Genomic DNA, 15,814 nt, shown 5'->3' on the forward strand with positions numbered 1-15,814 from the left:
AATTCCATATATAGTTAGATGCGCTAACTATATATCGCGCACCCGCAATCCACTGCTGATGATGTCACATATTATATCATTCATGACATGGTCAGTGACATCACTGATGACATCACTGATGACATCTCAAATGACATCACTGATGACATCACTGATGACATATCAAATGACATCACTGATGATATCATTCATGTGATAATACGATGAACCTCTTCAGACTCTAATATAACCTTAGATACAATCAGTGTAAACAGACACTCACAGACTGTCACTCATTCATGGAGTTACTCACACAACTAGTCAGTCATGCAAACAATCAATCACACCTCCATTTCCTTAACTATACAGTTATACAAACTTTACTTATTCAAACATATACTAACACATATTTTCTCTCTTATACAATCACTGATACAAGTTGTCAATGATCCATGCAACCACTGACACATTCACTAGCTCTTATACAGTTATTTATATATGTCAACTCTCACATGTACTGTGTTTTACATATGTACTTACTTTGACATGTAGCACTGAGATATCCATTCACTCACCAATACACTCATGCACACAGTCAACCACCCATACAGCTGTTTCCAAATGCAATTTTGAACCCATACATCTAGTGAATCAGCTGTTCACACATCTATGCACAGAGTCACACACCTCCCAGCCACTCACACACATACTCAGTCTCCCATACAAATACTTGGGCAACTAATCAATAACCCATATAGTTACTCATATAGCTACTGATCAACACATGCAGCAGTTTACAGAACAACAGATATAATGATGCACAAATTAATACAGTTTAATCACTAACCCATGCACTCAGTGAGACACATTTAATCACTCCCTCATACAATCAGTCATGCACCTACTAAATCCTTCATTCAGACATTTATACATCCACTCATTCTTCAATATGTAAGACATATTTTAACTTTACAGAAACATACAGTCACTGGATGTTGTCATCAGTGATGTCATTTGAGATGTCATCAGTGATGTCATCAGTGATGTCACTGACCATGTCATGAATGATGTAATATGTGACATCATCAGCAGTGGATTGCGGGTGCGCGATATATAGTTAGCGCATCTAACTATATATGGAATTTCAATGGTTTTATGCGAGTAAAATAAGGTTTTGTAAATGCAAATTCCTAACTATATATGTTCTATAACCAATGGTTTTTTCATTGAATATATATATATATAATCTCGATGTACTGAGTTATCAGGAAAAGAATCTCAAGAAGCCCACTGATCGAGTTGAGAGGTATTTTATTTTGGCAGAGATAGACGCGTTTCGACCACAGCCGTGGTCTTTGTCACAATATATATATATATGTATGTGTTTTAATAAATATATAATATAATATATATTTATTTTACCTATGAAGTACTTATCCTTATCTTCCTTGCCAGGAAGTTTAAATACGCCATTGGGAATAATACTCTTGGATTTTGGGTGCCTTTTTAGGTCTCGCCTAGCGACGCAGCAGATTCTCTGCTCGCCTTGGCGAGACCTATAGTCGTCTGTTTCTCTGCCGAAGGGGGACAGGAGATGTGCACTCTGTACGCGTGCACATCTCCTGTCCCCTCGTGAACACAGCGCGCGCATAGCGCGCTTTCACTTTCTCTCCCTCCCTGCTTCCTCCTAGTTTTTACAGACAGGAGCAGACTGTTGATAATGAAGCCCCACAGAGTAAACTACTGCTGGGAACTTGTTATGACACGAAAAATAAAGTAAATAACAGAAATAAAGGAGGCCAGGCGAATTGCACTGCCAAGATGGCAAAGTGTCATTTTTACATAATTGCCTTGTTTTGTTTTGTTGCCTGCCAGCGAAGTAGGAAAGCACCCACCTGATCGTTTTCATAATTTCCTTACAAGCAGATAAAATTTAATTTGGAATCGAGCAAGCACGAGCGATGGCAAATTCATGAAAGACGGGGGGTGACTTGGGAGCTGTCCTGAAAAGAACGTGCTGTGGCTTTTTCACCAGATTTTGGATGAAACAGAGTGATAGGTCCTTATTAAAATAATAACCACAATTTGTGTTATTGTTGCTCAGCGCTGTCTATAACAGGTGTCACTATGTCCTATTTTAATAGGTCTCAATTTATAGACTTCATAAAGCAGCAAGGTGGCCTTGTTGAGCTGGACACACGCACAGATAACAGCATCAGACCCAGGGCCAGACTGGCCATGACAGGAGATGTGCACTCCGTATGCGTGCAAATCTCCTGTCCCCGCGTGAACACAGAGCGTGCATGGGGCGCTTTCACTTTCCCTCCCTCCCTACTCCCGTTCTCCTAGATGTTGGAGGTCTCTTGCCTTTTCACCTACATATCACTTATAACCACTGCCGTTATTCAGAAAAGAAAATGTTAGTTTTACAGTGTTATCATGGCCGATGTTTAGGGTATGCTGAAAGAACTACACAAATAACAAGCATTTGCAATGCACTAGGTCTCGCATATATGTGAGTTTGAGCTATTGACATTGCAAATGACAATGCCTTTTATTTCTGTTTCCTTTTTTAAAACCTAAATAAAAGGCATTGTTATTTACAATGCCAATAGCTTAAACTTGCGTAAATGCGAGACCTATTGCATTGCAAATGCTTGTTTAAGTTTGCACCTGATTACCATCTAATCTGATTCAATGGTAATAGCATTTCCTAAATGTAAAATTCACAATCAGGAAATGCTATGTACACGTGGTTAGGAAATTACAACCAGGTAATCCCTATTTCCGATTTCCTATTTTGGGAATTGCAAAATGCGATTTCTGATGGTTAGGAATCGCATTTTTCAACCATGTATATTCCTTTTGTACATAAGGAAAGGATATTTTGGATTTCTTAAAGGACCCAAATTGCAATTTGGTCCGTTAAGAAATGCAATTTCCTTTTGTACAAATGGGCCAGAGTCACTAAATATTACCTCCTTCCCATTACTGAAGTAGTTGATGCACGAGGTACTGATGTGTTTTCCTATAAGAAGGTTTGGCTGGAATTGGAGGTTTGTAGATCAGATGGAAAGTGGTGGTCAGGGGGGCTGAGAGGGAAATCGGAAGCTCCATAAACACGGCTGCTGCTATTTTGTGGATATGGATAATCTAGTTATGTGTCCAAGCTAACTTATGCGGCCTGAAAAACAATTTTTCTGTACTTTGAGGCTCATTTTGTGACATTCTTATGTCACTATTTTGACATTTTTTCAATTGATTCAAGATGGACCCCAACAATATAAAAAGTATAAATGTTTCTTAGGAGAAAAACTAAAGACACATTCAGCAAGTCAAAATGTATTTCAGTATAAAGGTAAGATTTTTTCTTGCATATTGAGGCATGGAAACACCGGTTTTATAGTAATGTCCTTTCACATTTATTGAGTGAACTAGATAGTGTAAAACATTCAATGCTTTAATCTGATTCAAGCCTATGCCAACACAGTTCCTTTAATAAAGTGTACACCTTTTTTATCCTGCTCAACCCTGCTATGATTTAAACCTGGTCCTTAGCCTTGGATTTATAGTGTAGTCATGTTATATATCCTCTGAAGGTGCCTGTTAACATCATGAAACATCACAACAGAACATTATTGTACATTACCTATTTAGTATGTGTTTCACTAAGAGGCACTGCAAGATACAATGTATCAGACAGCAAAAGGAGATGTTCTGTCAGAAGGCAAAAAGGTGCAGGTAAGAAGGCCTAGGAAAGAAAGCACAGAAGAGAAGGCAAAGGTGAAAGGGTTCAGGCAACAAGGTAAAGAAAGAAAGCACAACAGAAAAGAGCTGGTGCGAAGGTACAGGCATGAAGGCACACGTTAGAAAGCACAGGCAAGAAGGCACAAGTAACAAAGTGCAGGTTTTGCTACTTGATATCTGTATAGCACAGCATTCACCAATTACTTGGCCTCTCTCGGTGATTGGTGTAGACCTCGTTCTGGAGTTGTGAGTCACCCAATGAAACATCTTCACTTTGAAATTCCAACCCCCAGCCACATTGATGTGGCGCGTGTATGGTTTGGAAGATGTGTGTTATTCTTATGGAGTTGTACTGTAAAAGGGGATGGTGGGCTTTCCAGCCTAACCTGTTTGAATGTTGAGTTGTTTTTTTCACTATGGTTCGTAATGAGTGTCTTGAGGCACATAACCTCTTCCAGCTATGGCAGTGTTGTCACAGAGGGGTTAATGACAGCACAGTTTATCTCTCAGCAGGACTAGGCACAGAGTAAACTTAATAATGGACTGTGATATTCTTTTTCTGTGGAGGACGAGCATTACATGTTTCACAGACTAGTCTGTCGCTATATGTACTTTTAAGAGCACATAGGCTTGTGGTTAAATAGATTTATTTTAAGAGAGGAAGGTACATGCAACTGACCCCAGGCAGACCAGCTTAAACTGGCTACCTTGGAATTTTCAGGTCCCAAGCCAACTCAAAATATAATGACAAGCTTAGAATGCCTGCCGTTACTGAGGTTCGATCTGTCACTAAGCATTACATAGCAAACACAATAAGATGACGGATGGAGTGCTGAAACTTTTCAGACACTCGCCCCCAGTCACAGATCTGGGTTGAATCCATCATTGTTCTTCTGCTCACTAAGCCACCCCAGTTTGGACCAAGCCATATGCAAATCAGTCTTGGCCTTGCTCCTCATGGGCACAGTCCAGCCCAAACTGTCAGGCTAGGTCCTCCCTAGACCAGAAACAAGCATCCTAGGAGCGGCTTTGGGGTATCACCCATCATCAGCCAGGCTAGCTTGAATCAAGTGGCAAAGTGAGTAAGGGCATACCCAGGCCACTTAGGGCATTCAGAGTAAACACAATAAGATGATGGATGGAGTCCTGAAACTTGTCATACACTCACCCCTAGTCACAGATCTGGGTTGAATCCATTATTTTTCTTCTGCCTACTAAGTCACCCCAATCTGGACCCAGCCATATGCAAATCAATCTAGGCCCTTCTCCTCATGGGAACAGTCCAGCCCGAACTGCCAGGCCAAGTCTTCCCTGGACTGGAAACAAGCATCATAGGACCGGTTTCAGGGTATGACCCCTCATCAGCCAGGCTATCTTGAATCCAGTAGCAAAGTGAGCAAGGGACCCAAGCCTGGACCTACCCTGGCCACTCAGGACGAACATAGCAAACACAATGAGATAAAGGACAGGGTGCTGAAACTTTTCAGCCACTCACCCCCAATCACAGGTCTGGGTTGAATCCATCATTGTTCTTCAGCTAACTAAGCCACCCCTGTTTGGACCCAGCCATATGCAAATCAGTCTTGACCCTGCTCCTCATGGGAACAGTCCAGCACGAACTGGGGGTGAGTGGTTGGAAAATGTCAGCACTCCGACCTACATCGTGTTGTGTTTGCAATATGCGCCTTAAGTGGCCAAGGGTATGCCCAGACATGGCAAACTGTGGCCCGGTATCTGACACTACTACTTTCGGACAACCTTCTCTCTAGAAGATTTCTTCACAAAATGGTATGTAACATTGTGGGCGTTTGATGTGCTTAACAAATGCTAACTCTGGCCGATTTGAGTAATAGTCAACTAAGACAAAAGCATTTAGATCCCAAACACTTAAAAGGTCCACAAATGTGTATTGCAACCCTTTCCCAGGGCCTCTCAGGAAACTTCTCCATAGTGATGGGCAATGCTGACACTTTGTGAGTCTTATCACTTCATACACATGGTTCACAATTCTGCACAACCCTCTTAATCGGCTTGTCCATTCCTGGCCACAAGCAATCATTTTGGGCCTTTCTTTTCATTGCTGAAATGCCCCTATGACTTTGATGCAAAACTCCAACAATCTGTGGCGCGGTGTAAAAGGTGCAACCAATCTGTCACATCTCTTGATTATACCATTCACCACCGACAACTCATCCCACACTTGTAAGTACTCACACAACAATTCCCTTTCCTCCTGCGTAAATCTCTCCTGATTAGGTAACTTGTCCATGAGTAATTTTAGGTTTGCATCATTAGGCAATTCATTCAACCACTCATCCTTCCATATGGCTCCTTTACATGCAAGATCATTCTCTGCCACCAACCAATCATCTTGATTACTACACGTTTCATCCTCTAATGGCAAATGAGACAAATAATCTGCATTCAAATTCATGTGACCAGGGAAATATTTGAACTTGAATACATAATCCTGCGGCCTGTATAACCACTTTGCTATGCAAGGCATGCCTTTAACCTCCTCCCTTTTGATGTAAATAAATTGATAAGTGATCAGTTCTCAGTTCGAAATGAGTTCCCCACACAAATATTCAGTAATACTGCACCCCCACGAACACGTTAATGCCTCTTTCGTAATCACAGAATAAGATCCTCATACCCCCTTTAATGTTCGTGATGTGAATGCAACTACTCTTTCCTTCTACCCGTGTTCCTGCATCAACACAGCACCTAAAACATAACAACTGGCATCCATTACAACAATGGACCTCTTTGCATGTCAAATGGTAACAAACCATTGGCTTTCACTATCCCTGTCTTCATGGCATCAAATGCTAGCTGACACTCTACTGACCACTCATCCCTTCTTCAACAACACATGTGCCTTATAGGAGAAGTGCTATACAAATCTGGAGTGATATTCCGCTAGCCTCAGAAAATAACTTTCTAAACTAAAAAGGCTTTTTTGTGGCCTCAATTAACCTCACTTAGGCTTGATCTCTTTGTTAGATAAGGTGTGCCCTAAATATTCTACTTATTCCGTCTGGAATTAGCATTTCATTAACTACAATGTCAATCCAGCATTCTCAAGTCTACTCAACACCTTTCGCAATACCACTTCATGGTGTTCTTTATCCTTTCCTGACACCAATATGCCACCCTGGAATACCAAAACCTTAGAAAACCCCTGCAACACACACTGCATGACCCTCCGGAATATGGCAGGTGCAATGGCTAATCCGAAGGGCATATGTTTCAACTGATATGTTATGTTATGTTATGTTATATTTATTTTTGTATAGCGCACGGCTACTCAAAAAGAGTGTCCCGGCGCTTTAATAATAAGACCTGCAGCAGAATAACACAACACAGTGATAAAAGCAAAATAGAAAACAGAATCAGAAAAGAAAAAGAGGAACAGCCTAGAGGGCAAACAGCCAAGTTTTGAGGCCTTTCCTGAATGCAAGTAAACTAGTGGCTCCACGGAGTGTCAGCGGCTAGGTGTTCCACAGCTGTGGCGCCAGCAATCCAAAGGAGCGGCCTCCAATGCAAGCTCTCTTAACGCTTGGCACAACCGCCAAAAACAGAGATTCTGATCTGAGAGATATGATTGATATGCTCCCGCAGGCATGATGAATGAAGTAAGATGCTTGAATTCTGGATGTAACTACACCTGATGACAGGCACTGGAAAGATCGATTGTAGTAAAGTATGTTGCGCCTCTTACATTCATCAGCCTCTCACTGTTCTTGGGAAAAGGATGCTTATCCATCCAAATATTCTCATTCACATCCTTTAGATCAACACACACATGTCGATCTTTCCATTCACCTTCTTGGCCAGCACAAATGGACTCAGCCACTTGGATGCCTCTCTAGGTTCAATTATTCTTTCTGTCCACAAACTTTTCAATTCTTCAGACAACTGCTCCCTTAAAGGCAACGGCACATCCATCACTTTATGCACCCATGGCACAGCCCCATCCTTCAAGACAATATGATGCTCAAACGTATTCAACCCCACCTTAACTTCTGGGAAAACAATCCGGGTATTCATTCTTCCATTTTTCTACATCTGGTTGTTGCGTAGTTAGCAACATCTGATCAGGATGGTTGGTGTCCAAAATATATTCTTTAACGACCACTGTTCGCCATCCTAACAAAGTTTTACTTTTCTCAATGACATACACATTTCAAACATGAGGTTCCACATCACTAGAAATCAGCTCACTCATTTTGTTCCTGCTAACCATATGGATTTGTCCACCAACGTATATGAAAACACGAATCTTCCCACATGGATACCTCACTCCCATTTACTCCAATCACACACTTAGGGGGAGAGGACGCATCTTCTTTTATGCATTTGCACCTGTCGCACCCTTCAATACCATATACAACTAAATCTTCCAGGACGTCACTATACGTGTCATCGTCATCACTTTCCTCAACAAACTCTCTTACCAAATTCACTCTGCTCTTGTTAATCTCCTTACTCCCCAGCTTGCATACCCTGGAGAAATGGGTTGTTTTCTTGCACTTACATTAAGCATTCACAGCAGGACATGGTGCCAGGCACACGGTGCATGGATGTTTAAAAACATCCCTTTTTCAATTGGGGCTTGTGCTGTGGCCCTTTTCTGGTTACAGCACAAGCAGCAATTGAAAAAGGGATGCTTCCGACCTACTACACAGCAATTGCATCCTAATCTGGTAGGTGGGACTACATACTACTTGTCGGCTAGTCCCAATCCCGCAACAATGGTGGTCGGACGCTCGTCTGACCGCCACCGTATTGACCCCTATGTTTTAAAATTGCTAACTTCCTTTTTGACAAAGAAACATCCCCTTCAATAGCCTCTGAATATGTCTTTAATACCTCCTTCCAATTCTCCTATGGCATTATGGGAGACCTAGAATCCTACAAGAACACAGGTGGAGCAGTTACCGATTGCACTGCCATGTCGAACTAAAACACAAAGCTTTTAGATGCGACAATTACCAACACCTGTTCTTCTTAACAAAATAAACAAACATAAATAAAGTAGTCACTGTTGTCAATGACCACCTTCTTCTGTGTTTACCTTCAGACTTGTAGAGTAGCGCTCTAGTGTACGCACGTCACGTCACGACGTGCTGGCGGACATTTTAGGATGCGCGCGCATCCTAAGCAGAATGGCGCAAGTGTCGGAGCACAGAGATTGCCGGCTCGGCGCTCTCTGAAGATCTTGTATAAATAAGCAGCGTGTCTCCCTATTACAAGTGTCCTGTCGTTATTACAGCGAAATAAGGATCATTACAATGGCGACGAGGTCGGGATGAAGACCTAAGGAGGAAGACCACCACTGAAAAAAAAAAAACGACCAAGACAAGAGAGGGACCACGGCCGGGAACCAGGCACCAGGAGCATCGATACAGGTCGGCCTGTAAGTAGCACCCACACAGACCATAGAACACCAGAGAGAGCGGCAGAGCCCACAGTTACGCAAGGGGAGCTAAAACTGAGCACTGGGGAAGAAACAAAGAACGCACAGAGGGGAGACCACCCAGGACACCCCACGACGCAGCACGACCAAGGGCAGGAGCACTGGCGAACTATGGGAAGAGCGAAGTGGCAGAAAAAGAGGCCCCCCATCTGAAAACCAAGAAACTAGAGGAAAACAGTGCACCGGGCAGCCCCAGAAGTCACAGTGGCACCCCGCCCACAGAAGAGCACGAAAGGATGTGTGCACAAGCAGTGTCTGCGACGGCCCCTGTGCAATTTTTGCCCAAGCCAGGAGAACCCCTAATGAGGTGGGAGGACTGGAGAGACTATAGTGACAACTTCATTGAAGTGCTAGAAGACGAAAATGAAGAAAAGTTCTCAAGTAAGAGGAAGAGGCGAATATTATTACACAACCTAGGCCCGGAGGGGCTCAGGATCTTCAAGACTCTGATACCCAAACAACGGGGGAGTACAGATGACGATGTATACGCCCACGCAATAGAAGAGTTGAACGAACACTACAAACCGGCGGTTTGTGTTTCGATCGACAGGTATAACTTTCAGCAAAGAAAGCAACAACCTGGGGAATCAGTGGAAGAGTACGTGGCGGCGTTAAAGAAGTTGGCATCAACGTGTATATACGATACATTCCAGAATGAATTCATCAAGGATCAAATCGTAATGCACACCACGAGGACCGAGGTGCAGGACAAGCTGTGGGCCAGCGGCGACGCCACGTTGCAGGAAGTGATGATAATTGTCAAGAGAGCAGAGTTGGCGCGAAGATGCGCAGAGGCGGCAAAAAGAGAGGCTGCAACGACGTCGATGGTGAACAGGATAGAAGGCGAGGATCCCGTAAAAATAACAGAAGCAAGGGGCCCACGTCGAAGGGACCGAATAGGTGGCAAGGGAATCCGGGTCCACCGGGAAAACAGACCGGGAACAACAAGAAGGCCTGCTATAGATGCGGAAGCTGGGCACATGAGGCCCACGACAGGAAGTGCCCGGCGTTTCGCGCCAAATGCATGTACTGTGGAATCATAGGGCACTATGAGAAAGTATGCCGCAGGAAGTCCTCCAGAAGCATCGTTAAGTACATCGACCAAGGACAAGAGGACAAGGAGGAGAGTGACCACGAAGACGAGGACACGGTACTCTGCATCTACGACCAAGTACTGAGCGTAGACCAAGTACTGATCGACCAAGCCGGTGCTGGACATGACGATCGGAGGAGTGCCGATAAATATAGTGGCGGATACCGGATCACCCTATACCATAGTACAGAGAGCGGTGTGGAACGAAACCTTCAGACCACACTTGTGCCCAGACCTGGAGAAACTGCACATAAGGCCGGTCACGTACAACGGAGACCGAATACCCATGTTAGGATTCTGACCGTTAAAGTTTGAATTCAGAGGACGCAGTGCCTACTGCAAACTGTACATTTCTGAAAGAGGACAATCTGTGCTAGGTTGGCTAGACCAAGGGGACCTGGGCATCAAACTAGACCCCGGAGGAAAAGAGCAGATCCTACTGACCGAACCGGAAATGTGGCCAAACCTGGACAAATGGAAGGAGGAGTACCCCAAGGTGTTTGGAGGCACGGTGGGAAGAAGAATTGCAAGAATTGGAAAGAAGAGGAATCATAGAACTGATCACGTGCGCTGAGTGGCTGGCGCCATTGTTAGTAGTCATGAAACCCAGTGGAAAGGTCAGACTATGCGTGGACTTGCGCAAATTTAATAAGAACATTGTGGTAGAGAAGTTTCCCCTACCAAGGATCGAGGAGATGTTAGCCAAGACGAGAGGGATTAAGTAGTACTCTACCTTCGACCTAACCTCAGCGTACCATCAAATTGCATTACACCCGGAGAGCAGGAGGTTGACTTCATTCATTACCCCCTTCGGGTGCTACCAGTTCTGCCGCATGCCGTTTGGACTAGCATCGGCGGCATCGGTGTTTCAGAAATTGATGCACCAACTGTTTAAAGACATGGACGGCATCCAGTATTTCCAGGATGACATCCTAGAGATGGGCCGAGACAGATTAGACCACGGTGCCAAACTGACCAAAGTGTTGAGAGTGTTAGAAGGGAAAGGCCTCACAGCGGAGTGGGAAAAGTGCCGCCTGGGCATGGAATCAGTGACCTACCTAGGGCATGAAATTAGAGTGCAAGGGATCACCCCCAAGGCAGAAAATGTGAAGGCGATTAACGAAGCACCACCACCCACCAGCAAGGAGGACATCAGGTCCTTCTTAGGAATGGCCGAATACTATAGTAAATTTGTGCAACATTTCGCAACAAAGACCCACCACATGAGGAAGCTAACAAGAGACAGCTCAGTGCTCTGCTGGACGGAAGAAGCACAAAAGGAATTCGAGAGCATAAAGAAAGATGTGGTGAGAGCCATACCCCTGCAAGGATATGATCCTCATGGAAGAACTGTGCTCACGACGGATGCCAGCGACAAAGGTTTGGGCGTGGTGTTAATGCAAGACCGGGGACAAGGAGTGATGGACACACTAAGTTTTGCTTCTCGCACCTTGAGTGACACAGAAAGAAAATACAGTGTCATCGAAAAGGAGATGCTAGCTGTAGTGTGGGCAATGACCAGGTTCAGACAATTCCTGTGGGGTACGCGATTTCAGCTAAAGACAGATCATAAACCCTTGGTGAAGATACTGACCTCCAGTGGGCACGCGAGTGCCACCCCCAGGATCTCTAAAATGACATTGAAGCTGCTAGAATTTAGATATGATATGGAGTACATTCCTGGCAGTCGGAACAAAGTAGCAGACTACCTAAGCAGGGCGGCGGCCATGGAACCTGGAGGGGATGACCAGGCAGGTGCGGAAGAGATAGTGGCCCTGACGGATGACCAGGAGAAAGTCATCAGCAACCAGGAGTGGAAGGAAGCTTACAGTGAAGACCCAACGATACAGGAGGTTTTGAAATGCATAGTACAGGGATGGCCGGAGAAGAAACACACCAGTGATACCCTAAGGATGTACTATGAGGTCAGAGAAGAGTTATCAATGGATGACCAAGGAGCGTTCGTGTTTAGGGGAGACAAGGTTATTCCCCCATCTGGCATAGTCCCCAAACTACTGGCCTTACTCCACGAAGGCCACTTAGGGATAGGCAAGATGAAATTGAGAACGAAAGAAGGGTACTGGTGGCCAGGCATGGACTTACGAGCAGAACGGTACGTCAGGGATTGTCCACAGTGCCAAGGAGTAGACAAAACACTCAAGCCATTGCGCCCGGCGCTAGGAAGATTCGACCCCCCACAGAACCCGTGGGAGGAGTTGTCCATAGACATTTTGGGCCCAATCTTAGATGGACAAGGAGTCCAAAAGTATGTGTGTGTCCTCATCGACAGATACTCAAAATGGCAGGAAATGAAGGTGGAGGAAGTAATGGACACAGAGACCATCTTGAGGTTTTTGAGTGACACATTTGTGAGAGAGGGCATTCCCAAATCCATCCTGAGCGACAACGGCCCCCAGTTCACCTCAGACAAGTGGACCAGCTTCATGGAGAGAAATGGTATCCTCTCCAAGCACACATCGATCTATCACCCGGCAGGAAATGGACTAGTAGAACGGTTCAACCGTGTGGTAATGGGTTCCGTGCAAGCGGCGATATCCCATAACAAGGACTGGGAGAAAGAGATATGGCAAATGGTATGGGCATAAAGAATCACCCCCACGGGGACAGGATATAGTCCCTTCCAAATCTTGAGACGGCGTGATCCCTTCACAAAGGACAATTGAGTGTGGAAGGAGAAAACCATAATGAGTAAGTGGTCCCCTGCGGTGGTTCAAGCGAACTTGGAGAAGGCACAGGCTGTATATGCAACGCATTGCAACAGGCAAAGAAACGTGAAGGATACCGGACTAAAAGAAGGCGAATGGGTGCGAGTCAAGTTGGCGACGATGCAAAGAAAGGGGGATAGCAAATACAGTAAACCCCTGCAGGTTAAGAAGGTATACGACAGAGCGGCCCTGTTGAGTGACGGCAACGTTTGGTCCCAGGATCCCATGGCAAGATGCAACAAAGTACTGCAGTGGAGCCAAGGGGGACAAGATCTGGAAATGGCGGGGGAGCCTGAGGCAGGAGATGAACAATGCAACGAGGGGATGGACATGGGAAGTGGAGAAGTCAGTGAGGAGCAAGGTGACAGAGGTAGCCCCAGAGCGGAGAAGGAGATGGACATGGGGAGACCGGTGGAGAGCCAGGCTGCACAGAGCAACAGAGGAGGCAGCGCAGAGACTCCTGGGAGAGAGGCCATGGCTACTCCGGTAAGACTGACCCGCAGGGGAAGAACAGTGATGAGACCAGCCAGGTTCCAAGACTTTGATATGAGCGGCGGACTGTAAGTTATAAGTTTCCATTGTTTGGAAGAAAGGGAGATATGTAGAGTAGCGCTCTAGTGTACGCACGTCGCGTCACGTCGCGACGTGCTGGCGGCCATTTTAGGATGCGCGCGCATCCTAAGCAGAATGGCGCGAGTGTCGGAGCACGGAGATTGCCGGCTCGGCGCTCTCTGGAGATCTTGTATAAATAAACAGCGTGTCACCCTATTACAAGTGTCCTGTCGTTATTACAGAGAAATAAGGATCATTACAAGACTCTGTACAAAAAGGTTGGTTGTTCCTTGCCCTAGACCATGAACTGTTTACCAGCACTGGACCCTTAGTTCATTTTCTTTGTTTGTCTATGGTGATGAACTGTTCACTTTGCAAGGTTCTATAGTCCTTCTTCGTTGTCTGCAGCCATGATGGAGTTTAGTCCCTTTTCACTTTTTGTGCTCCATGTAACGCTCCTCTACACACTCCGACAGGACAGACGTATGCCGATACTATGAACAGCAAGTCACATAGATTCCAGCACCATTCCACCCATGCTTGCAATCAAGCCAGCACTCAAAGGCAATTTCTGATTTAATTCATAGTTCACTGTCTTCTCTCCAGTGACGGAGTAAGGGATTTTCTCAACTCATCTCATCTTGCAGTGGTGTCACATGTGCTGCACCCACCGCCACAACTGCTCACTCATAGACGCCCACTCATAAACGGGCATACACGTGTGGACTGCTGAATGATGTTGTCATTTACAATGCCATTAGCTTAAACTCTCGCAAATGCGAGACCTATTGCATTGCAAATGACTGTTTGTTTAATTAAAGTCAGTGACAGCAGGGGAAATCCCTTAAAAGCAAGGAATTCCTTTACGTTTGATAGCGCAGTGTCATCAGCGAAGCAGTGATTTTATCACCCAGGAAAGAGGCTGTCTTTGAACTAAACAAAGCGCCTGCCAGTATCAGTCGCACTGTTACTCCCGCATGAGTAACGCAATGGGGTCGGTACCTCTTGCACTCATCTCATTGCATCCCATTCTTGTTGCCAGTTTTAAGATCACACAGGCTTGTAGTTAAATAGATTTATTTCAAGAGAAGAAGGTACATAGAAACGACCCCAGGCAGACCGGCTTAAACTGCCTACCTAGGAATTCCCAGTTCCGAAGGCAACTCCGAACATAATAGAATGCCTGCAGTCACAAAGCATTTCATTAGAAAATGTGCAAGTCTCACACTTCAAATACCACACTAATGGTACACAGTAGCATCGGTTTTTAAGTGAGATAAGTTCCACTGCAAGCTTTGTAGCCATCCATTTGGTAGTTGTCACCTTGAGTGTTGTGCTCACTCTGCTGTCCCACCTGGACTATTGTGCTCAGCTGATAGTGAGGTGGGACCTGGAGTATTGAATTCGCTCATTAATGAGGTTTTACCTGAACTATTGTGTTTAGTCATTAAGAGGGTCCTACCTGGAGCACTGCATTCACTCAATAGTGAAGTATCAGATGGAGTATGGTGTATACTCATTAGTGAGGTCTCACCTGGAGCACTAGTGTCACTCCTTAGCGAAGTCTTAGTTAGAATATTGTGTCCACTCCTTAGAAAGGTCCCAACTAGATTCATGTATCCTACTCATCAGTTTGACTTCTGATGGAGTTTTCTTAGTGAGACCTCTGTACTGTGGCTTCACCTGGAGAATCTCACCTCTAGTAGAGTATCCTACTTCGTTAGCTTAAATTCCACCTCCCTCTCCCATCACCACAACCACCACACACCTTGCTCTTTGATGATTGTGATATTCACAAGTTTGCGTCCGATTTCTGCAATACCAACAGGGACACTCGTGGCCTCCACCAGCAGCTGCTTCTCATCATCATCCTCGTCCCGGATGAAGAGTGGCACCCGAACATCCACAGACTCCACACCTTCTTGAAACTCCACCATGCCATGAGCATCTAAGAGGCAGAGAGTGAAGGGTTATAATTGAAGAAGAGGAAAGCTGTGGCATGATGTGTCAATGGGGGAAGGTCATATACATGATGTTGTAGAGTGATCTGGGATGTGAGAAACAATGACGTAAGGTGCCAATGCAGGGTGGCCGTTGTGATGGTGTATATTCTGGAAGGTAAATGTGACAGTCATAGGTGAAGACGTGGGAAGTATGATGTGAGGTGTCAATGCGGGGTGGCAGATGTAATACTGTGATTCTGGAAGGTAAAGGCGCTATGTCACACGTGAACGG

General features: G+C 45.0%; 1 protein-coding gene across 7 annotated transcripts in view; it reads right to left on the reverse strand.

The window, feature by feature from the left end:
• The window catches only part of ITGB4 (integrin subunit beta 4), a 304,508-nt gene that overhangs the window by 99,747 nt on the left and 188,947 nt on the right, over window positions 1-15,814 (reverse strand). For all 7 annotated transcript variants that reach the window (XM_086930744.1, XM_086930743.1, XM_086930741.1 and 4 more), the window contains exon 25: window positions 15,348-15,527. In XM_086930744.1, coding sequence (XP_086786870.1) covers window positions 15,348-15,527 — 180 coding nt within the window. The remainder of the gene's footprint in view (window positions 1-15,347; window positions 15,528-15,814) is intronic.

Source organism: Lissotriton vulgaris, chromosome 7, assembly GCF_964263255.1.
Source record: "Lissotriton vulgaris chromosome 7, aLisVul1.2, whole genome shotgun sequence".
NCBI lineage: Eukaryota > Metazoa > Chordata > Amphibia > Caudata > Salamandridae > Lissotriton > Lissotriton vulgaris.